The sequence below is a fragment of the Erythrolamprus reginae genome, chromosome 3, assembly GCF_031021105.1.
Source record: "Erythrolamprus reginae isolate rEryReg1 chromosome 3, rEryReg1.hap1, whole genome shotgun sequence".
Lineage (NCBI taxonomy): Eukaryota > Metazoa > Chordata > Lepidosauria > Squamata > Dipsadidae > Erythrolamprus > Erythrolamprus reginae.
Window position 1 is genome coordinate 199973645 of NC_091952.1, and position 22431 is coordinate 199996075.

Here is a 22431-nt window from a genome sequence, read left to right on the forward strand (position 1 = left end):
ATTAGATTTGTGCCATTATAATATTGTTTATATCGTTGTTATGAGTCTTCAGAGAGGGGCGGCATACAAATCTAATAAATTATTATTATTATTATTATTATTATTATTATTATTACTATTATTTCTTAAATATATTTTACTATGAGTATCTCCTCTATAACTATCATCATGTGTTTTACTATATGTATGTAGATATATACCCACTAAAACCCTCATTGTGTATTGGACAAAATAAATAAATAAATAAAATAAAATAAATAAATAAGTTACTGTTAGAGCTGCTCAAGGGGACCCAGGGGGAGAGCCTTCTCTGTGGCGGCCCCGGCCCTCTGGAACCAACTCCCCCCAGAGATTAGAATAGCTCCCACCCTTCTTGCCTTTCGCAAGCTTCTTAAAACCCACCTGTGTTGTCAGGCTTGGGGGAATTAAGATATTCTTTCCCCCTCGGCTTCCACAATTTATGTATGGTACGTTGTATGTATGATTGGTTTTTAAAATAAGGGCTTTTAGTTTTTAAGTATTGGATTGTCGCACATTGTTTTTATTACTGTTGTTAGCAAATCCAATAAAATGAAATGAAATGCTCATCTGTTTAACTGGCAGGAATTGGGGAAACCAAAGCACTGTGACGTCTTGGTTTCAGCAAGGAAGGGGGGGAATCTTAAAAAAAGAAGTAGGGAGGAGGGAATCCACTCTGTCAACGTGAGGAAGCACTGCAAAAACAATGATCACAGCAGCTTCCCTTGTGCACATGCCAAATCGATTTAACTTCAGAGATAATTGGTTCTGCTCTCTGAGATGCCTAAGAACCCCTGCAACTTTGTGAAAACACAATTTTCCAACATTGCATGGGAAAGGCAAAGTAGATATTGGTCACCAATCGATTTAGCTGAAATCAAATTCTATTCTCGAAGGATGTATTAATGCTACCACATTTTAAAATTAGATTTATCTTTTATTTTATTTTTTTTAAAGTAGCACAACCACATTTACATCATTTCTAAGCTGTCGGAAAGGATTTAGTTATGATTTGGAGACAAGAAAAGTTGTAGCTTAAAGCTACTGTCATCATATATTTGCAGAAAGATTGTGAGCGTTCTAACTCCCTCTTTGCTCTTGCTATTTTTAACAGCCTTCGCAGCCTTAAAAGGTTGTGAGTGTTGCTTTCACATTCCAGTGACTGCTGGCATTATTTTTGTTCTGGAGTTGGGAGTCCATCCTCAACACAGGTCCTGTCTACCATTTGCTGGACTGATATTTAATTGGATTTCTCTCTTCCTCTCATTCATCCACATACAAGATTGAACTACTGTAATACTGAACCTGGCTTCTGGTAAGTTTACATAAGTATTGCTCAAAAGTATTTACTTTGTATGTTAAACTGCGGACAAAATGCCACTTTTTCTTTCATTTCTCATCCTTGCACAGATAATTATTATCTTTGCGCAAATTATTATGAGTTCAGCAGTAGCCTGGGAAAATTCTAGTAATTGTGGTAATCAAAGGAATCTTAAAGCTAAATAATAGAAAATTGTAGTATTTTACTAATTTAGCTATTAAAATCTTTGTAATATTTTTCATATTTGATGTAAAATTTAAAAAATTAGCTGAGCAACAAGTATCTTCTACACTTGGATTTGTGTTATGAGAATTTATTTCATTTTTTTTAGATTACCAAAGTGCTAATATTATCTTGCCCAGAGATTTCAGTGTACTTTTCAAATGCATTTTACTATCATCCATTCAAATATAAGAAGTTTTATAATATCTTGTTAGCACTGATGTTTTCTATCTATGTTCCGGTGAATGTAAATATATCAACCATTAGTTGTTTCTTTATTGAAAAAAACTCACATTTTTAAATATTAATTTTACTAAACTAAAACAAACAACATCAATAATAAATTCATCTAATACATAAAATCCTAGTGAAATAGATATCTGAACATTTTTCCTAAAAATTTAAAGAGAGTAGGCTAAAGAAACTCCCCAAAATGTGTGTTTCACAAACTAGGATTAATGTAACAAAACAATTATTGTCACCCCAGGAAGGACAAAAGAGCATCTTCATTAGGCCTTCTTCGAACTGGATAGGTTTATAATCCAAAAAGCTGTTCCTTGGATAGTTTCTATTGTTTAAAGAATTAGATGAATTGTTTGGGGGTTTTTTCCCCATATATGCAAAATTAACTTAATGTCCATTAAATTGGACATAGATATTTCAAAGTCCTTTCTCACAAGCCTGTTATATACTGTATTGTAAAGCTGATGCCAATGTGTAGAGTGAATAGGGTTTTTAAGCAATGGCGCATAAACAGGAAAGACTGAGAAAATAAAGGTCAAGAGGTTTTTTTTTTAATGTGTGGGATGACATTTTATACATGGCACTTCAACAAAATTATAATTGTATAAATCTTCAGCTCCAGAGGCCAATGAAGAAGAAGAGACTGTTAGTTTCCATTCTTGATTAATAGTCCTAAAAGAGAACGAACAGATACAAAAATAATAAATAAATCACAGAATGGTGAATATTTTAAAATATAAACTCTCCCTATATTAAGCATTTGAACAATTACAGATTCCCATACTCTTCTTCTTTGGTTTGCAAAAGCTAATATATTTTTATGGGAGTTGCTTTTTTACGTTATGCTTTGATTTAATAAGATTTTACATTATATTAAAAGGATATTTCATTTTATTTTTAACTAGTATCCAGTACCAGTTTTTTTCACAAATACACATTCAGATTTCAGAATCTGCATTTTTTAAAAACATAGAAACATAGAAACATAGAAGTCTGACGGCAGAAAAAGACCTCCTGGTCCATCTAGTCTGCCCTTATACTATTTTCTGTGTTTTATCTTAGGATGGATATATGTTTATCCCAGGCATGTTTAAATTCAGTTACTGTGGATTTACCAACCACGTCTGCTGGAAGTTTGTTCCAAGGATCTACTACTCTTTCAGTAAAATAATATTTTCTCATGTTGCTTTTGATCTTTCCCCCAACTAACTTCAGATTGTGTCCCCTTGTTCTTGTGTTCACTTTCCTATTAAAAGCACTTCCCTCCTGGGCCTTATTTAACCCTTTAATATATTTAAATGTTTCGATCATGTCCCCCCTTGATCGAAACATTTAAATATATTAAAGGGTTAAATAAGGTCCAGGAGGGAAGTGTTTTTAATAGGAAAGTGAACACAAGAACAAGGGGACACAATCTGAAGTTAGTTGGGGGAAAGATCAAAAATATGTAAGTAGTCAAAAATATGACGTAAAAATATTTTACGTGTCACTGGAATTCTTAAGACGTTATTTGTGCACATTCTAAGTTTCATTTATATCTCTGTGAATATATTGTTCCTAAAATTTAATATTATACAATATTGTTGATGGCGGATTGATTTAAAAAAAAAAAGAAATTTGTGGAAAAATATTCATTTGATGGTTTTTCTATTTTTATTTTTATTAATATTGCTTCTTCATTGCTTATTTGACCCCTATGACAATCATTAAGTGTTGTACCACATGATTCTTGACAAATGTATGTTTTATTTTATGTATGTTGAGAGCATATGCACCAAGACAAATTCCTTGTTTGTCCAATCACACTTGGCCAATAAAATTCTATTCTACTCTATTCTATTCTATTCTATTCTATTCTTATAAAAACATAAAACATATTGTATGAATTGAGTATAATGACTAACTAGTTATCTTGTTTCTTTTGACAGTTTATCCAAAGTGTGAATTGGATTAGGAGAAATCCAAAATGTCTTTACCATTCTATCAGAGGCACCATCAACATTTCGACCGGAGTTATCGTCACAAAGAGCTAGAATCCACACTAAGCCAATATCAGAAAGAAGAAAAGCGCAGATCTGCCATTTATACCCATGGCTCTACTGCCTACAGTCGCAGAGGTGCATCAGCCTACCGTCAGGAATCAGATTTTTCTGATGAAAAGTCTACAGAAGCCAGCCAAGAATTAACAGAAGCTCACGCACAGAAATCTGCAGCTCACAGTAAACGATCTGCAGCTTACAGTCTAGGATCTGAGTTGGTCACTAAGAAAGCTGGAGCATATCATCATGGATCTGAATTGGTCAATAAGAAAGCTGAAGCATATCGTCTGGGATATGACCCATACTATCTCGGGTAGGGTGAAATACAATTTTATGTAGTATGGTAACTTCCCAACCATTTTCATTTCCTGGGCATAGTTCCCTCTAAGCTGAGCAGTGAGCAATCGCTCAATTAAAAATCATCATCAACTCAGAGTTTTCCAAACCTGCCCAGAAGCCGAGAGGGAAAGAGTGAGAGGGAAGGAGAGAGAGAGGAAGAGAGGAAGAGAGAGAAACAGATAGAAAAAAGAGAGGAAGGAAAAGAGAAAGAAAAAGAATGGGAGTAAGGAAGAGAGAAAGAAAATCAAAATCTAGTTTGAAACTAGCTCAACTATTTAAGTGGCATTTTGATATTGATAGAGTTGCCCTATTATGAGCTCACTATTATAGACACACAGTACAGTATTTTATTTTGAAATTCTCTGAGGCAAAACAGGGTGGGTTTTTTATTTGTTTGTTTGTTTGTTTGTTTGTTTATTTATTTATTATTTCTGTGCCGCCCAGTCCCGAAGGGACTGCCGCTCAGACACTATATTTCCCCCCCCCCCCAAAAAAAATTAGAGGGAACACTGTTCCTGGGTATAAAATTTTGTGATCATAAACATTTTTGGGAGACAACCAAGCTTTCTCAGATTACCTTTTTACAAAATGTTCTTGTATATTTGGCTTGCAAAGCCATTTATGTCCCATGTTGTACGCTACAATGGATGTTATATCATCGGAATCATAAACCAATCTGTTGATTGCACTTTAACTAGTTATGTAGTTTGTGGGTTTGACTGAGGAAATGGAGAAACATTATTCAAACTCTTTTTATCCAGTTTCCCTTCATTCAGAGCATTCACCAGCACAGCTGGTGAATACTCTGTCTATGGAAAGAAAGGTTATACATCTTCCTCTGGGTGGAAAAGTAATTTAATCAAATATTTGATTATAAGTAAAATAGCTGGAGGGGAAATTTTCTATTTAGTGCTTCTGCTGTGTTCTAGCTCCTAATCCCACTGCTGTTTTTCTGGAGGAGAAAAGTATTACAGGAATGTTGCATATGTTATGTTATGTGTTATGCTTATTTTGGCTTTGATTTCATATTATTCTATAATTCTATGGTAAAAGAATTAAATATAATTCATCTGTTGGTGTTGCCAAATAAACATCAATAAAAGGAACCCATTTAACTTAACTACTCTTTGGATTATAGTGTTTGAATTATATTAGCTGTCAGTGACTACAATAGTCTCTTATCCAAAGATAAATTATTTTTTACCGTTAATTACGTTCATGCTTTATTCTGATAATTTCTCAGAATATTTAAAAGGAAATAATGTGGTTTTTTTTTTAAAAAAGTGATTAATTTATCATATGGATTTAGGCTTGTGGGTGAGCCCAGTATCAACCTGTATAATTAGATTATTGATACTGCTAAACATATCATCACATTCATTATTTTACCAATTGTGTTATTCATCTTCAGAAAACAGTTTTAATGGTACATGTCCAAACATCAACTGGATTATTTAATAGCAAGAATTCGTGGGTTGTTTCATTTATAAGATTATGTAGTGAGTGTCAGGGTTACCTGTCAATCTGAAGCCAATTTGGAGCATCTTCAGGACTGCCAGGGAAGATACATTCCTTACTTGAAGTCCAACTACTGTATTATTATTCGATCTTACTGTCTTTTATTTTTAATTTTTTTTACCATCTTGTAGAATTTTTTCTTTTCTTCTGTAATATAAAAATTCATTTTAAAAGTGGGGTTTTTTTTAAATTGCTACAATAATTTCTTGGTCATATGGCCAAATATTACCATATTTCTGTACTTTGGCCAGATGGAAAAGCCCAGTTCAGCAGACTGTATGTAACTTGAAGAAGTTGCTTTTGGCACATCACAAACTATGTCTTTAGTCATCTGCTGAGATGTAGAGAAAGAGGCGTGGGGGGAATTTAGACATTTGATTCCTAATTAGCTTGTCCTGCAGGCTTAAAAGCAGTTTACATTTTTCAACTGCCTCATGGTGAATGTTTTAAATTGCTTGACTTGATAGGCTTTATAATGTGCTGAGTAGCTGATGAGTAAAGCAGTGGTTTCTAAAATTTAGAGGCCCGTGGCCCCATTTGAAGATTATTTTATAGGAATAAGTCATCTGTTAGTATTACAAGTCTGCTGCCGTTGCTTTCTGGCTTGTCCAAAAGTAGCTGTCATGGAAAATGGCCTAGTCCCAAAAGCTCACCAAGAAGTTCAGTGGAAGGTTGGTGATGAGGCTTTTGTTTCCCCTCTAAAGTATTATATCCTGCAATAACAATTTTTGCTAAATATATATTTAATAGAAAGAGAGCTCAGTACAAATAGGAGAATAACTTTCAGGATAAGCTACGTAAAGAGAACAAAGTGTACTTAGAATTCAAAGCCTTACTTGCCTTGTTAAAGTGTAATCAAATGCATTAATACTTAATAAAATGCTCAATGATCTCAAAGTGCCTTTCCAGATCCCTGAGATTAACTTCTCCTTTCTATCCCACTTCTTTTTGAAAAAAAATATTTAATTATATGGCCTGCCCAAGTATAGTATATTATTCCTTTCCTTGGAATGTTTACATCCCCAGCAATTTCCCAATCCTAGAAAGATGATGGTTAGCTGGAAGACAATTCTTTGCTTACTATTAAAATCAATGGGACTTTCTATTTCTTAGTAAGATTAACTATAAATTAGGAATCTAAATTAAAATATAACCCACAAGCTGGGATGGCGCAGCAGGTAGAGTGCTGTACTGCAGGCCACTGAAGCTGACTGTAGATCTGAAGGTCAGCGGTTCAAATCTCATCACCGGCTCAAGGTTGTCTCAGCCTTCCATCCTTCCAAGGTGGGTAAAATGAGGACCCGGATTGTGGGGGCAATAGGCTGGCTCTGTTAAAAAGTGCTATTGCTAACATGTTGTAAGCCGCCCTGAGTCTAAGGAGAAGGGCGGCATAAAAATTGAATAAAATAAATAAATAAATAAATGTAAACATTCAAAAATAATCACAGTGGATCCGTAATTTATTTATTTTAAATTATGTTTTAAACTAATAAAAACATTGTGATGAATAGAGCTTAAGGACCTTCAAATTTGTCCATTGTTTTACTGCAGAAGATTGATAGGGTTACTCATCAGGAAATTTATGAAAAATTTAATAATACGTTAACTATTGCTAATTACAGGTAAAAAAAGTTTCTCAATTTTCAAAAACAGATTTCAAACTCTTACTCATCAGCTAAGGATGTGCAATTAAGGGCCTTTAAAATAATATTTCCTCAGGGAAGTATGTTTCATTGCTCCTTCATTTCGGGGAGAGCTGTTTTATAATCTTTGGTTAGCATCCTTGAAAAAGTAGGACTTCTTGATAAATATATTTCAGTAATTTTCTCAGATTACCTGTGGAAAGTATCATTTCCTTTATAATTAGAACTATAACCATTATTACAGTGATTATAATTACCAAAGAGAAGCTAGGGTAACAATAGATTGGAAACTAAAATATAAATATGAACAATGGCATGGTTTTCACTACAAGCAAATGCAAGCTTGCGTCAATGGTATACTTTAATTTTTTTTGTCTGCACAAACACTGGAAATTAAAGAAGATTATAAATAACTTGGTTACATCCAATTTGTCAGTATAATGTACTTGGCATTTATGATTTTACGTATGTATTGCAAAGAATTAATTAATTAAAAACTTGGCTTTGTATTTTTAAGACTCTTTACTTGTTTCAGCACTAGCAATTGCACTTAGACTTATATATCACTTCATAGTGCTTTACAGCCCTCTCTAAGCAGTTGTAGAGTCTGCATATTGCCCTTAACAATCTAGGTTCTCATTTTACTGATCTCGGAAGAATGGAACGCTGAGTCAACCTTGACCATTTCAGAAGCTAACTTCTGGAGTGAGCAGTGAGTTAGTCTGCAGTACTGCATTCTAACTACTGTTATGGTAATGGTAGATTATGTGTAGAGTGGGCATTCCATCTGTGATGCTTTAACTGAAGGCCTGGAAAGGGAAGTATTGCAATATAAGCATCTTAATATAAAGAATTAGAATCAGGTTTCTAGATACTTTAATGTGACTATATTATAAGCATTGCTTATTATAATGTATACCATATCTATCAAACCATTAATACATTTTTAAAAAGAGGGCCATCATTTCCCCCCTCTCTGCTCAAACTCTGCTTTGTGGTACAGAAATGGCACCAAGAATCTATGCAAGTTGTTCATGTTTTACATATCTTAACATATATTTTCCTTGTAAGTTTATTTTGAGTGTCTCTTAAAAAATAATTCAAAACACATGTATGCTCAGAACTGGCTTTATGCAGGGCATCAAAACTGGGAGGTACAATGCTACCCATCCATTATAAAAATAAAAATCTTTGTACAGTTTTGGCAGAAGATGTCCTGGGACCCATATACCTTGAATGCAGAAGTGGGCTGCTAAGGTGGAACAGTGATGTGTGCTTGCCCCCGTGACTCTGAGTGCTAGCGGAGTCCAGCGCAATTCTGCTACTGCAGCTGTGCTAGAAACTAGAAACAACACCTCCCTGCCCAATTCCTAATTTGGAAATCATATAGTAAAACAGAAACCGAATAAACTGTTTGCACACTCCCTTTTCTGTTTTACTATTTGATTTCCAAATTAGGCAATTGTGTAGTTTGCTTCTGATGATTCGTATCAGCTTAAGGCAAAAATTCACATTTTATTGGTACAAGAAATGTCTAAGTAGCAGTGTGCTTTTGAACAGATCTAAGTATTGCCCACAAGATCATATGCTGCAACGTCCTGCCTGTTGGCGACTACTTCAGCTTCAACCACAACAACACAAGAGCACACAACAGATTTAAACTTAATATTAACCGCTCCAAACTTGACTGTAAAAAATATGACTTCAGTAACCGAGTTGTCGAAGCGTGGAACTCATTACCGGACTCCATAGTGTCATCCCCAAACCCCCAACACTTTACCTTTAGATTATCTATGGTTGACCTATCCAGATTCCTAAGAGGTCAGTAAGGGGCGAGTACAAGTGCACTAGAGTGCTTTCCGTCCCCTGTCCTATTGCTCTCCTATATCTCCTATACTTTTCTTCTATTCCTATATCTCTTCTTCTATTCTTTCATTGATATGTTCTATTACTATATCTTCTTTTCTATTATTTCTTAGATATATTTTACTATGAGTATCTCCTCTATAACCTTCCATCATGTATTTTACTATGTGTATATAGATATATACCCACTAAAACCCTCATTGTGTTTTGGACAAAATAAATAAATAAAAATAAATAAATATCAATAAAGCATGTATCAGAGAAAGACACTAAAAATAGGTGGCATATAGAAATGTAGGTAAATGAATAACAGTAAATTTAGTAAGTAGAAAGGACAGTAATTAAGACTGAAAATCCCATACAGTGTTAACATAGTAGTTCCATAAAATCTGAGCTACAACAGCTCAGACTTGTAAATGACAGCAAAAAATATATACTATAGTTTTCAGGAATTTTGAAGCTGATATGCTTCCATTATGTTCAACTTGCTCTGTAGTAGATAACATTAAGGAAGATGTCTTTAAAAAACTAATAATATGATATTTCTTTCAGAAGTTTGTCAGAAGATCTTACTATAAAGTTGAGTCCTAAAGCAAAGAGAGCCAAACAAAGTGTATTGTCAGATGAAAAAGAAAACACCATTATTGAGTATGTTGTACCTGTGTTCAGTGGAAGGTATGTGTCGTTACTGCTATTTTGTGAATGGGACAAAAAAAATCATTGAGATAAAGAGTATTTATTTTTAGTTTTATAATGGCTTCAATGCTAAATTTAACCATATACGGTAAATACATTCCTAATGAATCTTTCTATTGCACATTAAAGTGCACAAATGGTGAGGTTGATTAAAGATATATTCTGCCTTATATTAGCCATCAATAGTGCAGTCCTGTCTATGTTTCCTCTGAAGTTTTGAGTATTTATCCTCAAAAATCTGTTTACTCATATGTGATATTTCGATTATGAATGAATAATTGAAAAAGAAGAGAATCAATAACGGAGAGAAAACAGAAAGATAAACTGAACTAAATACTTAATGCTGTCTTTTAAGTATCTCACTGCTTTGCATTTTCTGTTACATTTTTAATAGAAACATTGAATCCTCTGTCAATATAAACATATTATAACAATTTCATTGAGGGCTGCATCACGGTTGTGTTTGACCTTGGGGGGGACACGGCCAGGATGGGTCTAGGCATGACATAGAATTCATGTTGAGGGGACCTGTGGTGGCCAAGTGCTAAGGCAGAACTTCCCTGAGACCCTCCCTCACTCTCATTATAATCTTCCTTCCTTCCTCCCTCCCTCCCTTCCTTCCTTCCCTCCCTCCCGCCCATCCGCCCGCCATCTCTCCCTCTCTCCCTCCCTCCCTACTTCCTTCCTTCCTTCCTTCTTTCCTTCCTTCCTTCCTTCCGTCCCTCCCTCCGTCCCTCCCACCCTCCCTCTATCCCTCTGTCCCTCCTTCCTTCCTTCCTTCCCTCCCTCCTTCCCTCCCTCCCTCCCACCCACCCTCCCTCTCTCCCTCCTTCCTTCCTTCCCTCCTTCCATCTCTCCCTCCCTCCCTCCTCCCTCCCTTCCTTCCTTTTTTCTCTTTTTCACCTTTTTCCTTCCCTCTTCATTCTCTTTTCTTCTTCCTTCCCCTCTTTCCTTATTTTGCTCTCTTCCCATCTTCTCTTCTTTGTCTTTTGTCTTTTTCTTTTGTTTTTAGTTTGTTTTGATAGGCCTCCCTCAGCCTTCTGCCAGCAAAATTGTAGCTTGGGAGAGTCTGCATGTGGCCCCCCTGCACCCCATTTTTGGCTGCAATGGCCTCCTGCAACCCTCTGCCAGTGAAAATGGAGCTCAGGAGACTCTCAGGGCCAAAAATGGGGCACAGTGGGCTGAACTCTATTTTCATTGGCAAAGGCACCATGGACCAATACTTTGCTGTTTCGAGGCCAGCCCTATGGGCCATATCTAAGCTCCCCATGGGCCAAATCTGGCCTGCAGGCCTTGAATTTGACATCCCTCTATTAGAAGATATATATGAGTTATAGTATACATTATTTGAATTTGAATTTAAGACTTTTTACACCGAATATTGATGGGTCTGAAATTTACAGAGGATACTATGTTTTTGACAGAAATTGCTACTGAAATCTTGAATTCTTTAATAAGCACTATGATCAGAGTTTCATTGTTTTATAATGACATTTTCAAGAAAAATGTTCTTCTTAAAATGATGCAGTAACCGAATTTAAACATGCCTGGGATAAACATATATCCATTGTAAGATAAAATACAGGAAATAGTATAAGGGCAGACTAGATGGACCATGAGGTCTTTTTCTGCCGTCAGTCTTCTATGTTTCTATGTTTCTATGCAGATAGCCAAGAATTCTAATTTAGGTCAAAAATTAGTAATCTTCTGTCTATTCAATTATGGTGTGTTAAATCAGTATATTTATTATAATACAAAAAAGCTATCTTCCTATATAATTTGTTCTAATGTTTTATTATATATAATTAAGAATCTATTGATCAATAGTATCCAAGACTGTTGGAACAAAAACAATTTTTTAATGTTTAGAACTATCGGAATACCTAACAGGTTTTTCAAAATTATTTAAATTTGTTCAGTACATATTGTTAGAAATAGGGAGGTTTTTTTTTTAAACTTCAATGTTTATTTTTTGTACAATGTCAGCATATTTTTTTTAACAATTACCTGACAATGTGATTTCAGTCTGGATATATTTGTTGCTGTTTCCAAAGTATTTTTCAGCTTAGACAATTTACTTTAAATCTTAGCATGTAAAACAAATATAGTAATAAAAAATTTGTTGTCTTGTCAGTTTAGCCTCTGCCAGTTTTTCTTAAAGGGATTAAAAACTTAATTTGATTCATAATAAGTCTAATCATTCTTTGTGCCAGAAAGTATTAGACTGTGTGCTACCTATTTATTATCAGAAAGATAAACCTCAGATTCATGTTATACTTGTAAACCATATCTAAATTATTAATTTAATCAGTTTGCATCTTGTCATCGTGAGATAATTGTTAGAGACAGGCCATGTAATTGAAAAAAATCAAATTCCTTTTAGGGAGCTGATAGTTTGTATTGATTGCTGGCCAACTGATAAAGATAGATTTGGACCTAAAATAATTGGATTCCAAAGCTAATTTAAGAATATTCTAATAGAATGCTCTGATGCAAGACATTCACTTTCAGACTATGACTTGTACACCCTTGATTTGCCTTTAGTGCCACAAAACACATTTTAGGAAGTTTTGCATTTTGGAGATAATAATAATAATAATAATAATAATAATAATAATAATAATAATAATAATAATAATTATTATTATTATTATTATTATTATTATTATCATTATTATTATCATTATTATTATCATCTCTAAAATTTAATAATAATAATAATAATTTAATAATAATAATAATAATAATTATTATTATTTATTTGATTTGTATGCCGCCCCTCTCAATATTAATGTATTAATATTGTCCTTAGCATGAATTAGTCAAATTTATGAATACTGATTTCTACTTATTTTCACTGCAATTATTTTGGTACTCTTATGGCTAGATTATTAACATTTCAAAATAATAATATTTGAACGGTACTTTGATTTGTTGGTATTCTGAAGGAAACCTTTTTCCGAACTAATGACTTTCAGAGATATTTTGGATTTAAATGTATATAATCCCCAGCTAAGCCAAGAGTTAACAAATGTCATCATCTAAAATATAACTATTGCTATGCTAATATTCCAAAGATATCATTCAGCCATCTGATTTTATATGTAAATCTGCCATTCTACACTCTGGCTAAAGTTAATACTAAATCTTTAAGAATTGCATTCAGGAACAGCCTAAACATTTGGCAGTTCATCTCAAGAATGCTTTCTGTACCTCTTCTAATTGCTCAATGTTTGAATTAATGTTTAGAATGATATGGATAGCCATTTCATATACCTTTTATATTCAGATTTATATTCAGAGAGTATATGTGTCAACTATATAGTGATAAATTACATATGTGGATTTGATCATAATACTCACAGGCACATTTCAATGAATGGGCATTTATGTTAAAAATATTGATAAAGTATGTCTATTTAACTTACGTTTAAGATTAACATAAAATGTCTTATTTTCTAATACGCAATGTTTTTTTAAAAAAATTATTGCAGAGAAAATTATATTAGTGGAATTACAGATAAAGAAGAAGAAAGAATTAAGGAAAGTGCTGCTTATGTTGCCAGAAGGAATCTTTTTGCTACTGGAGAAGGAATCACTGCAACCAGAAAGAAAATTTCCTCTTCTGTAGAGGAAGAACACTATGAGAAAAAATCAAGAAAAGTAGCAATACGGGAGAAAGCTGAAAAGTTGGCTTTAAAGAAAACGGTATTAAATTACTCATTCATTAATGATGTGGTGCTTTGTTGTTGTTTACTGTTGTTAAAAATATCAAAATACAGGACATGATTACAAAGGTAAGCCATTACAGTGTTCCCTCGATTTTCGCGGGTTCGAACTTCCCGAAAAGTCTATACCACGGTGTTTCAAAAATATTAATTAAAAAATACTTCGCGGGTTTTTTCCCTATACCACGGTTTTTCCCACCTGATGACATCATATGTCATCGCCAAATTTTAGTCTGCCTTTAATAAATATTTTTTAAATAAACTTTAATAAATAAACATGGTGAGTAATAATCTGAATGGTTGCTAAGGGAATGGAAAATTGCAATTTAGGGGTTTAAAGTGTTAAGGGAAGGCTTGTGATACTGTTCATAGCCAAAAATAGTGTATTTACTTCCGCATCTCTACTTTGCGGAAATTCGACTTTCGCGGGCGGTCTCGGAACGCATCCCCCGCGAAAAGCGAGGGAACACTGTATCAGGTATTACGTTTCTGTTTGAATTCAAGTGGGGCAAAATAAGCATCATTTCTGAACCAATACGGCATAAACTTTTGGTAGGATTCAGTATCTAAATATGAAATGTTGTAGAATAGATTTTTCAGGTCTTCTTTCTGTATTTCTACAGGTAAAAATGATAGAATTATAGGTCTATAAGTATTGGGCAGATTAGGAATCCTGTCTGTTCCCTCTGAGAAAAACTCCAGCATTTTTCTTGGCACCCGTTGAAGGGCAAGAATGTAGAAGGATCAGTTCCCCATCCCTAGTACTCTCTTCATTTAAATAAAAGGAATTCCCTCCTGTTGAAGCCAATAAATAAATCAATGAGACAGCTCCAGAACTGCTGTAGACTGTTCTTTTGTTTTTGGCTCAGAGTATGAGTGAGCATACCAAAAGGATTTTGCAACTAGAAAATCTATTGTCCCAACTGGCACATGCTGTGACCAATTTCTGACCTTTCTTTATTTCAACTCATGTAAGGGAAGGCTATTTTGGGAGAAACAAAATTCCAAATTAGATACTGTATTAGATATTTCTATAATTTCACATGGGAAAAGTCACATTCCTCTTTTACTTGGCCTCATTGCTTCCTTTAACAGCATGTTTTCCATCTTTCTGAAGCCAACTTCAAAAATACCTGGCCCAAATGCAGAGAGTTGGCAATGGAACTATGTGTTTAGTCCAGATCATGGCTGAATGGCCATTTATCTGCTTCTTTGCCTTCCACCCCATGCAAAGAAAGGGCCTCATTGGCTGATTTGGTGCCACTTTTGCCTTTCAGAGATTGTTTCCTTTTCATTAGTTGCCTTTCCTTATGTTTCCCAATTGTTTGTGTACCTAGATACCATCTTTTCTCACATCAACTTTTGCCGTAATCCAGATTTTTTCTCTCTCTCTCTCCCCTTATCCTAACTTTGTCACCACAAGATGAAAACCACAGGAAACAGGTTTTTTCTTTTTCATTCCTACGTCTTCCTGCAGATGCCCGGAAGCTTTGTAATAAGTGACAGCTTAGCTTCAAAAAGCAAAGCAGTAGCTTTAATATTCTTTGAAAATATTATTTATTTATTTAGATTTATAGGTTGTCCTTCTCGTGAACTCAGGGCAATTAAAACATTTAAAAAATGCATAAAACCCAGAATCAAATCAAACAATAATTGCTCTTTCATACTAATGGACAGAGTGAAGCTGTCGCTCATGGCCCCAGGGCTGCCAGCACAGATATGTTTTTAATGCCTTTTGAAAGGCAAGGAGAGTGTGGGGCGGTGCAGATATCTGGGGGAAGATGGTTCCAGGGGGTCGAGGCTGCAATAGAGAAGGCTCTCCCCCCACCCGTGGACTGAATAATCAAATTATCACAGATAATCCCATTCGGTTAAATACCTTGGTATACTAATAACAAAAGATTTAAGTGCTAAAGCCCACTGCAACAACATAGCCAAGAAGGCTTCAAGAGTTGTAAACCTAATCCTTCGTAGCTTCTGCTCTGGCAATCTCACACTGCTTACAAGAGCTTACAAAACTTTTGCCAGACCCATCCTCGAATACAGCTCATCTGTTTGGAACCCATATCGCATCTCAGACATTAACACCCTTGAAAATGTCCAAAGATATTTCACCAGAAGAGCCCTTCATTTCTCCACTCAAAATAGAATACCCTACGAGACTAGACTTTCAATCCTGGGCCTAGAAAGCCTAGAACTAAGATGCCTTAAACAAGATCTAAGTATTGCCCACAAGATCACATGCTGCAACGTCCTGCCTGTCAGCGACTACTTCAGCTTCAACCACAACAACACAAGAGCACACAACAAATTTAAACTTAATATTAACCGCTCCAAACTTGACTGTAAAAAATATGACTTCAGCAACCGAGTTGTCGAAGCATGGAAATCATTATCTGACTCAGTAGTGTCAACCCCTAACCCCAAACATTTTTCCCTTTGACTATCCACGATTGACCTATCCAGATTCCTAAGAGGTCAGTAATGGGCGAGTACAAGTGCACTAGAGTGCCTTCTGTCCCCTGTCCTATTGCTCTCCTATATCTCCTATACCTTTCTTCTATTACTATATCTCTTCTTCTATTCTTTCATTGATATGTTCTATTACTATATCTTCTTTTCTATTCTTTCTTAGATATATTTTACTATGAGTATCTCCTCTATAACCTTCATCATGTATTTTACTGTGTGTGTGTGTGTGTGTGTGTGTGTGTGTGTGTGTACACACCCACCCACTAAAACTCTCATTGTGTATTGGACAAAATAAATAAATAAAAATAAATAAATAAATAAATAAATAAATAAATAAATAAATAAATAAATAAATAAATAAAGTCGGCATTGTTTGGCTGACGGGGCCTGCAGGAGGCCAATTCTGTGTGACCTAACTCGTCACTGGGATATGTGAGGCAGAAGACAGTCATGTATATAATCTGGTCTAATCCCATGAAGGGCTTTATAGTCAATAACAAAAACCTTTAATTGCGTTCAGAGATCAATCGGCAACCAGTGCAGCTCACGGAGTGTTAAACTAATGTGGGAGTATCTAGGTTTAGAAGAAAGTGTCCAAGACCATAAACTCTGAAGGAAGTAGAAAATGTCCATTTGAATCAAAGCTGGGAAACATGGATATGAGAAACATTTGCAATTTCATGAGAGTGGGAGTGGGATAGGGAAGTAGGAAGAAAAGGAGGGCGAGGAGGATATCACCTTTTTCAGCACTGAGAAGTGATGGACAGTCAATTCTCGGTCTGTCTAAAATCTGGAGAAAGCAATAATGTTTTCATTTTTATCCTGTGGTCATCTTCTTTAAGAAAAAAAAATACTTAAATGGCACATTGAAAATTATGATAATATTTTATTAAATTTATGAGATGTTCAACAAATAGAAACATAGAAACATAGAAGTCTGACGGCAGAAAAAGACCTCCTGGTCCATCTAGTCTGCCCTTATACTATTTTCTGTATTTTATCTTAGGATGGATATATGTTTATCCCAGGCCTGTTTAAATTCAGTTACTGTGGATTTATCTACAACGTCTGCTGGAAGTTTGTTCCAAGGATCTACTACTCTTTCAGTAAAATAATATTTTTCATGTTGCTTTTGATCTTTCCCCCAACTAACTTCAGATTGTGTCCCCTTGTTCTTGTGTTCATTTTCCTATATATAAAATATATTTTACATAGTAGTCTATTTCAAAGCTAAGACTAGTGCATGTCTACAGGATGATTTTTAAGGTGAAATGTTTGTCCTTACAGATAACAGAGACACAGGAATTCCACAGAAAGTTAAATGAAGACAGTCTGCTACATGCGCCTGAATTTGTTATCAAACCTCGTTCACACACTGTCTGGGAAAAACAGAATGCCAGGTTGCACTGCACTGTGAGAGGCTGGCCAGAACCTCGTGTTACATGGTATGCTTGTCTGTTTATCAGCATTATAAGTTGACGAAGTAATGCATTTAGAATAGGTTAACATAACAATAACGTTTTCTATAAATGCTGTATTGAGAAGTAATTAAACTCAACTCTTAACATTGTCAAGTGAATTTTTGCATGCTTAAAGTAATTCACACATTATTATATAAATTAAAATATGTTTCATGTTTTTAATTCAGTACTTTAATTCATTGTGGGCTATCTTATTCCTGCTATATCCTAGAGCAGTGTTTCCCAACCTTAGCCACTTGAAGATATCTGGACTTCAACTCCCAGAATTCCCCAGCCAGCATTCACTGGCTGGGGAATTCTGGGAGTTGAAGTCCAAATATCTTCAAGTGGCCAAGGTTGGGAAACACTGTCCTAGAGAACTTATACCTGCTATATTATATCTTATTCCTGCACAAGGCTTGAGAATAATGGCTTTCGTTAAGTGTGCTACAATACAACAAGTACCGTAACTTTTGCCTCAACACAACGATTAATTCTAAGTGAGAATGTTTCAAACCACATTAGGAATAATATTTTCATAATTTATCCATGTATGTTTCTATATTGTATGCTTCATTGGTTAAAAGCCATTTAATGGCAACTTGCAATTTAATAGGATACATATAGAAGGATACATATATACTAATTTCAAGGAAGGAATCTATATTTATTTTGTGTGTACAAATCGGTATTGGCAATCTTATTGAAAAGAGCTAGAGCTTTCAAATGAGAAAAAAAAATCCAGTTGTTAATGGTTTGGATAAGAAAATTCATGTTTGATATAAATTTATCTGACTGCATTCTTGAATCAATTTCAGAGGTGGGCTGCTTCCAGTTCACTAATATTCAGATGAAACAAGTTTCTGTGCAGTTTGGTAAATTGGAAAATCCCACCATTGGCTGGTCCCACCCCCACTTGTTTTTTAAGCTGTTTTCGGGGTGTTTTCTAGGGTGTTTTCGGGGTGTTTTTCAGGCCAAAAATGGCCCAAAGTCTGCCCTAAAACTGGTCTGAAAACAGCCCAAAAAACAGCTCCAAAAATGGCCAAAACCCCTGGCCTGAAAACAACCCCAAAATGGGTTGAAAAATGGGCAAGGATGGGCCTAGCCAGGGGTGGGATTAGACAAGGAGTGGGTTCCTCCTGGTTTGGACAGGATTGCCTGAATCGGTAGCAACCTGCTGGTGAAGTTATAATGGTGTCATGGACCCGGGTCAGTTGGTGCCGGTCTTTTGGTGCCACCATCTTTTTTTGGGGTGTGTGTGTGTGTCTGATTTTCTTTTGAACTTTGGAAGGTTTTTCTTCTTCTGCTGCTGCTTGAAAAAGGGCCCTTCCACCTACCTCTGGGTTTATATTTACATTTATTCCTTCTCCTGAAATACAGCTGATCAGCTGCTTAGCTGTGTTTCCATTCTAGCTACTGAGAATTGTACAAGGGGACATGTAAATGCATGGGAAATGTCGCAATGCAAACCGGTGGCTAAGGAAAGTGGAACACACCCTTGGATTAGCCTCAACTGACTGAATCCTACCTCTGCATTTGAGGCCAATGGCCGGGAGGTGGAGCTAGGTGTGATGAGTGATGTCACCAACCCAGTCACATGACCAACCGACCATGCATACCCAGCCAGAGAACCAGTTGTTAAGTTATTCAAGTCTCACCACTGATCAATATGCATACTGAATAAATTAACAGTTTATTTTTGGCACTACTGGATTTTGTGGTCCAATTTATTTATTATTTATTTATTTATTATTTAGATTTGTATGCCGCCCCTCTCCGCGAACTCGGGGCGGCCAATTTGCCAATTAAAAAGCCTTTATTTCAGTAAAGGGTATGTTCCAAATACATTTATATGGTGAAAAGTTTGCAAATCTGACTGTGAAAGGCATTACATTTATATATTTAAAAGGAACGTGTACAAACAGATTACAGTGCTCCCTCGATTTTTGCGGGTTCGAACTTCGCGAATAGCCTATACCACGGTTTTTCAAAAAATATTAATTAAAAAATACTTCGCGGTTTTTTTCCTATACCACAATTTTTCCCATCTGATGACGTCATACTTCATCGCCAAACTAATAATTTTTGCAAATAAATAACAAAAAATGATTATTGTTAATAAATAATTATGTTTACAAATATCAGGATCACTAAGTGTCTTATTCAATGGTGAGTACCAGTAATAATGGTGAGTAAATGGTTGTTAAGGGAATGGGAAATGGTAACTTAGGGGTTTAAAGTATTAAGGGATGGCTTGTGATACTGTTCATAGCCAAAAATGGTGTATTTACTTCCGCATTTAAAGTATTAAGGGATGGCTTGTGATACTGTTCATAGCCAAAAATGGTGTATTTACTTCCGCATCTCTACTTCGCGGAAATTCGACTTTCGCGGGCAGTCTCAGAACGCATCTCCCGCGAAAATCGAGGGAACACTGTATATAGTTTTAAAATGAATGCAACATGATTAAGAAATAAGAAAAAAAATCCTTTCAAGGTCAGAAATATGATAACATGATTACTTTGGCATAATGATGTCCGAGCCAAATAGATATATTGCTCCCATTACTCTTTTGAGATGTTTTCGACTTGATAGCATGCCAGGAATATAATTTGAGAATATGAGTGATTTAAAACTGTATTTCTCCAATATTGTTACAGAAGCTACATCCAACAATTAGCAAGAAATATATCCATTTAGATGTATGGATGGAATGTGATGCAGTACTTGCCTTTAAATTGTGGTAACACTGAATATTTCAGTTTTGGTACTATATATCTAGAAACACAGTATGATTTGCTATTGACTGAAACATGCAGAGAATTGCATTTTAAGTACTTAGCTATCAGAGGAAAGAATGAGCATCAGACAGGTGTTTGGGATATGAAATGAAATCTGATAACTCTCACTTATCATTTGTTAAGTAGATGTCATTCACATGCTTGAAACAAACAGTACTTATACAACATGGAAATGTGATAAACGTTGTGAATCCTTAGTGTTCTCAGCTGAATAAATGCTTATACTGCATAGTGAATTATGTTACATTCAGTCATGTTCTTTTATTAGCTTTACTAGGGAAAAAATGGGAAAACCCATATCATTTGAGAGTCCAGATTTATATTTGAACTATTAACCCATAAAAAGAGAGTAGGGCAAATGTGTTGCAGTTCCAAATTAGCAAATGACTTCCCTCTTCTGGAATGTTGCTCATCAGATGCTAAAAGTGTGTGACTTTTATTTCATGTCATATATAAAATTCTATTTCTTAAAATAAGCTGAAGCTGAAGAACAGGTTGTAGTTCAATTTTAAGATCCTAATATCAGCCAAGCTTTTCTTGTTGTTTTTCATCAATTTGGGTGTCATCTGGTATGGCGACATCAATGATCCACACTTTTTGCTTTTCCACAATCATGAGGTCCAGTGCATTGTGTTCCAAAACCTTATCAGTTTAAATTCAAAAGTCCCAAAGTATTTTGGCATGTTTGTTTTCAACTAAACTTCTCAGGTTTATGATCCCACCAATACTTTACCACTGTTGGGTGTGGCACAGGTTCCAATGAAGCATCTGGCCCATGTAGTTGTGCCTCTGTTTGAAGTCTGTCTGTGCAATTTTCTTGCAGCTGCTGAGGGTGTGATCAATTGTTTCATCAGCTTCTTTGCAAAGCCTGCATTTTGGGTCATAAGCTGATTTTTTGATCCTGGCCTTAATTGCATTTGCTCTGATTGCTTGCTCCTGGGCTGCAAGAATCAGATCTTCTGTCTCCTTCTTCAGTGTTGTTGTTGCTGCTGCTGCTGCTGCTGTTGTTATTGTTGTTGTTGTTGTTATTATTGTTATTATTATTTCTAGAGAAAATGTAATGATGTAATGAATAAGGAAGAATAATACATAAAGAGGGATTTTGGTTTCAAAATTAAGAGTCCATTCCAGCCTTGATCCCTCCAAATCCAAGCCTCAGTTCTTCCAAGGTATAAGGCAGTGTTTCTCAATTATTTTCTGTTATGCCCCTCCCCCAGGAAGAAGTAAACATTTTGCGCCCCCCCCCCCCCCACTCTCCGCCGGGACAATTGTTTGCAAGTAGCTTTCGGGAGACTTATATTTGTCTCATTATCTCCGTCTCTCTCCTCCTTTCTTTTCATCCCTGTTAAATATTTTCCCATGGTGTCTCTTAAGGGTTTGTGACATGCACTTCATATCTCCTACTCTGTTCTGTGTGCTGGTGTTTGGTGCAAAAAAAACCCTATTCCCTGTGGCAAAAAAAGAGTTTGTTCCATGAGGCCACGTGCCCACCACAAGGGGGCCCACCCCTCTATTTGAGAAACACTAGTGTAAGTGATTGCCTTCCCTTCAACTCTTTCCAACTGCCTATTCTCCCTCATCTCTTTTGGCCACCTTCCACCTTCCATTGGTCCCAGAACCATGTTGGCCTCAGTTCTGAGGCTGCTTGTCATTCTGAGATTTAGGGGTTTCTTGGTGCACTATTTATTTAATTGGATTTGTATGCCGCTCCTATCCAAGGACTCAGGGAGGCTCACAACATATCAAAGAAAACATGACAATACATCTAGATCTAATTAATATAATTTAAAAAGATAAAAATTCTAATACAGTGATACCTCGTCTTACAAACGCCTCATCATATAAACTTTTCGAGATACAAACCCGGGATTTAATATTTTTTTGCCTCTTTTTACAAACTATTTTCACCTTACAAACCCAGCGCCCCCACTGGGATGCCCTGCCTCTGGACTTCCGTTGCCAGTGGAGCACCCGTTTTTGCGCTGCTGGGATTCCCCTGAGGCTCCCCTCCATGGGAAACCCCACTTCCGGACTTCTGTTTTTTTGTGATGCTGCAGGGGAATCC

At 35.6% G+C, this 22431-nt stretch overlaps 1 protein-coding gene across 2 annotated transcripts in view; it reads left to right on the top strand.

The window, feature by feature from the left end:
* The first annotated feature begins 1197 nt into the window (after nucleotides 1-1197).
* MYOM1 (myomesin 1) overlaps nucleotides 1198-22431 on the top strand; it is a 94409-nt gene continuing 73175 nt past the window's right edge. Inside the window, exons 1-5 of one of the 2 annotated variants that reach the window (XM_070747586.1) lie at nucleotides 1198-1333; nucleotides 3733-4156; nucleotides 9762-9884; nucleotides 13400-13613; nucleotides 17393-17550. In XM_070747586.1, the coding sequence (XP_070603687.1) occupies nucleotides 3771-4156; nucleotides 9762-9884; nucleotides 13400-13613; nucleotides 17393-17550 (881 nt within the window). In that variant the 5' untranslated portion in view covers nucleotides 1198-1333; nucleotides 3733-3770. The remainder of the gene's footprint in view (nucleotides 1334-3732; nucleotides 4157-9761; nucleotides 9885-13399; nucleotides 13614-17392; nucleotides 17551-22431) is intronic. The other variant, XM_070747587.1, reaches the window with a different exon arrangement.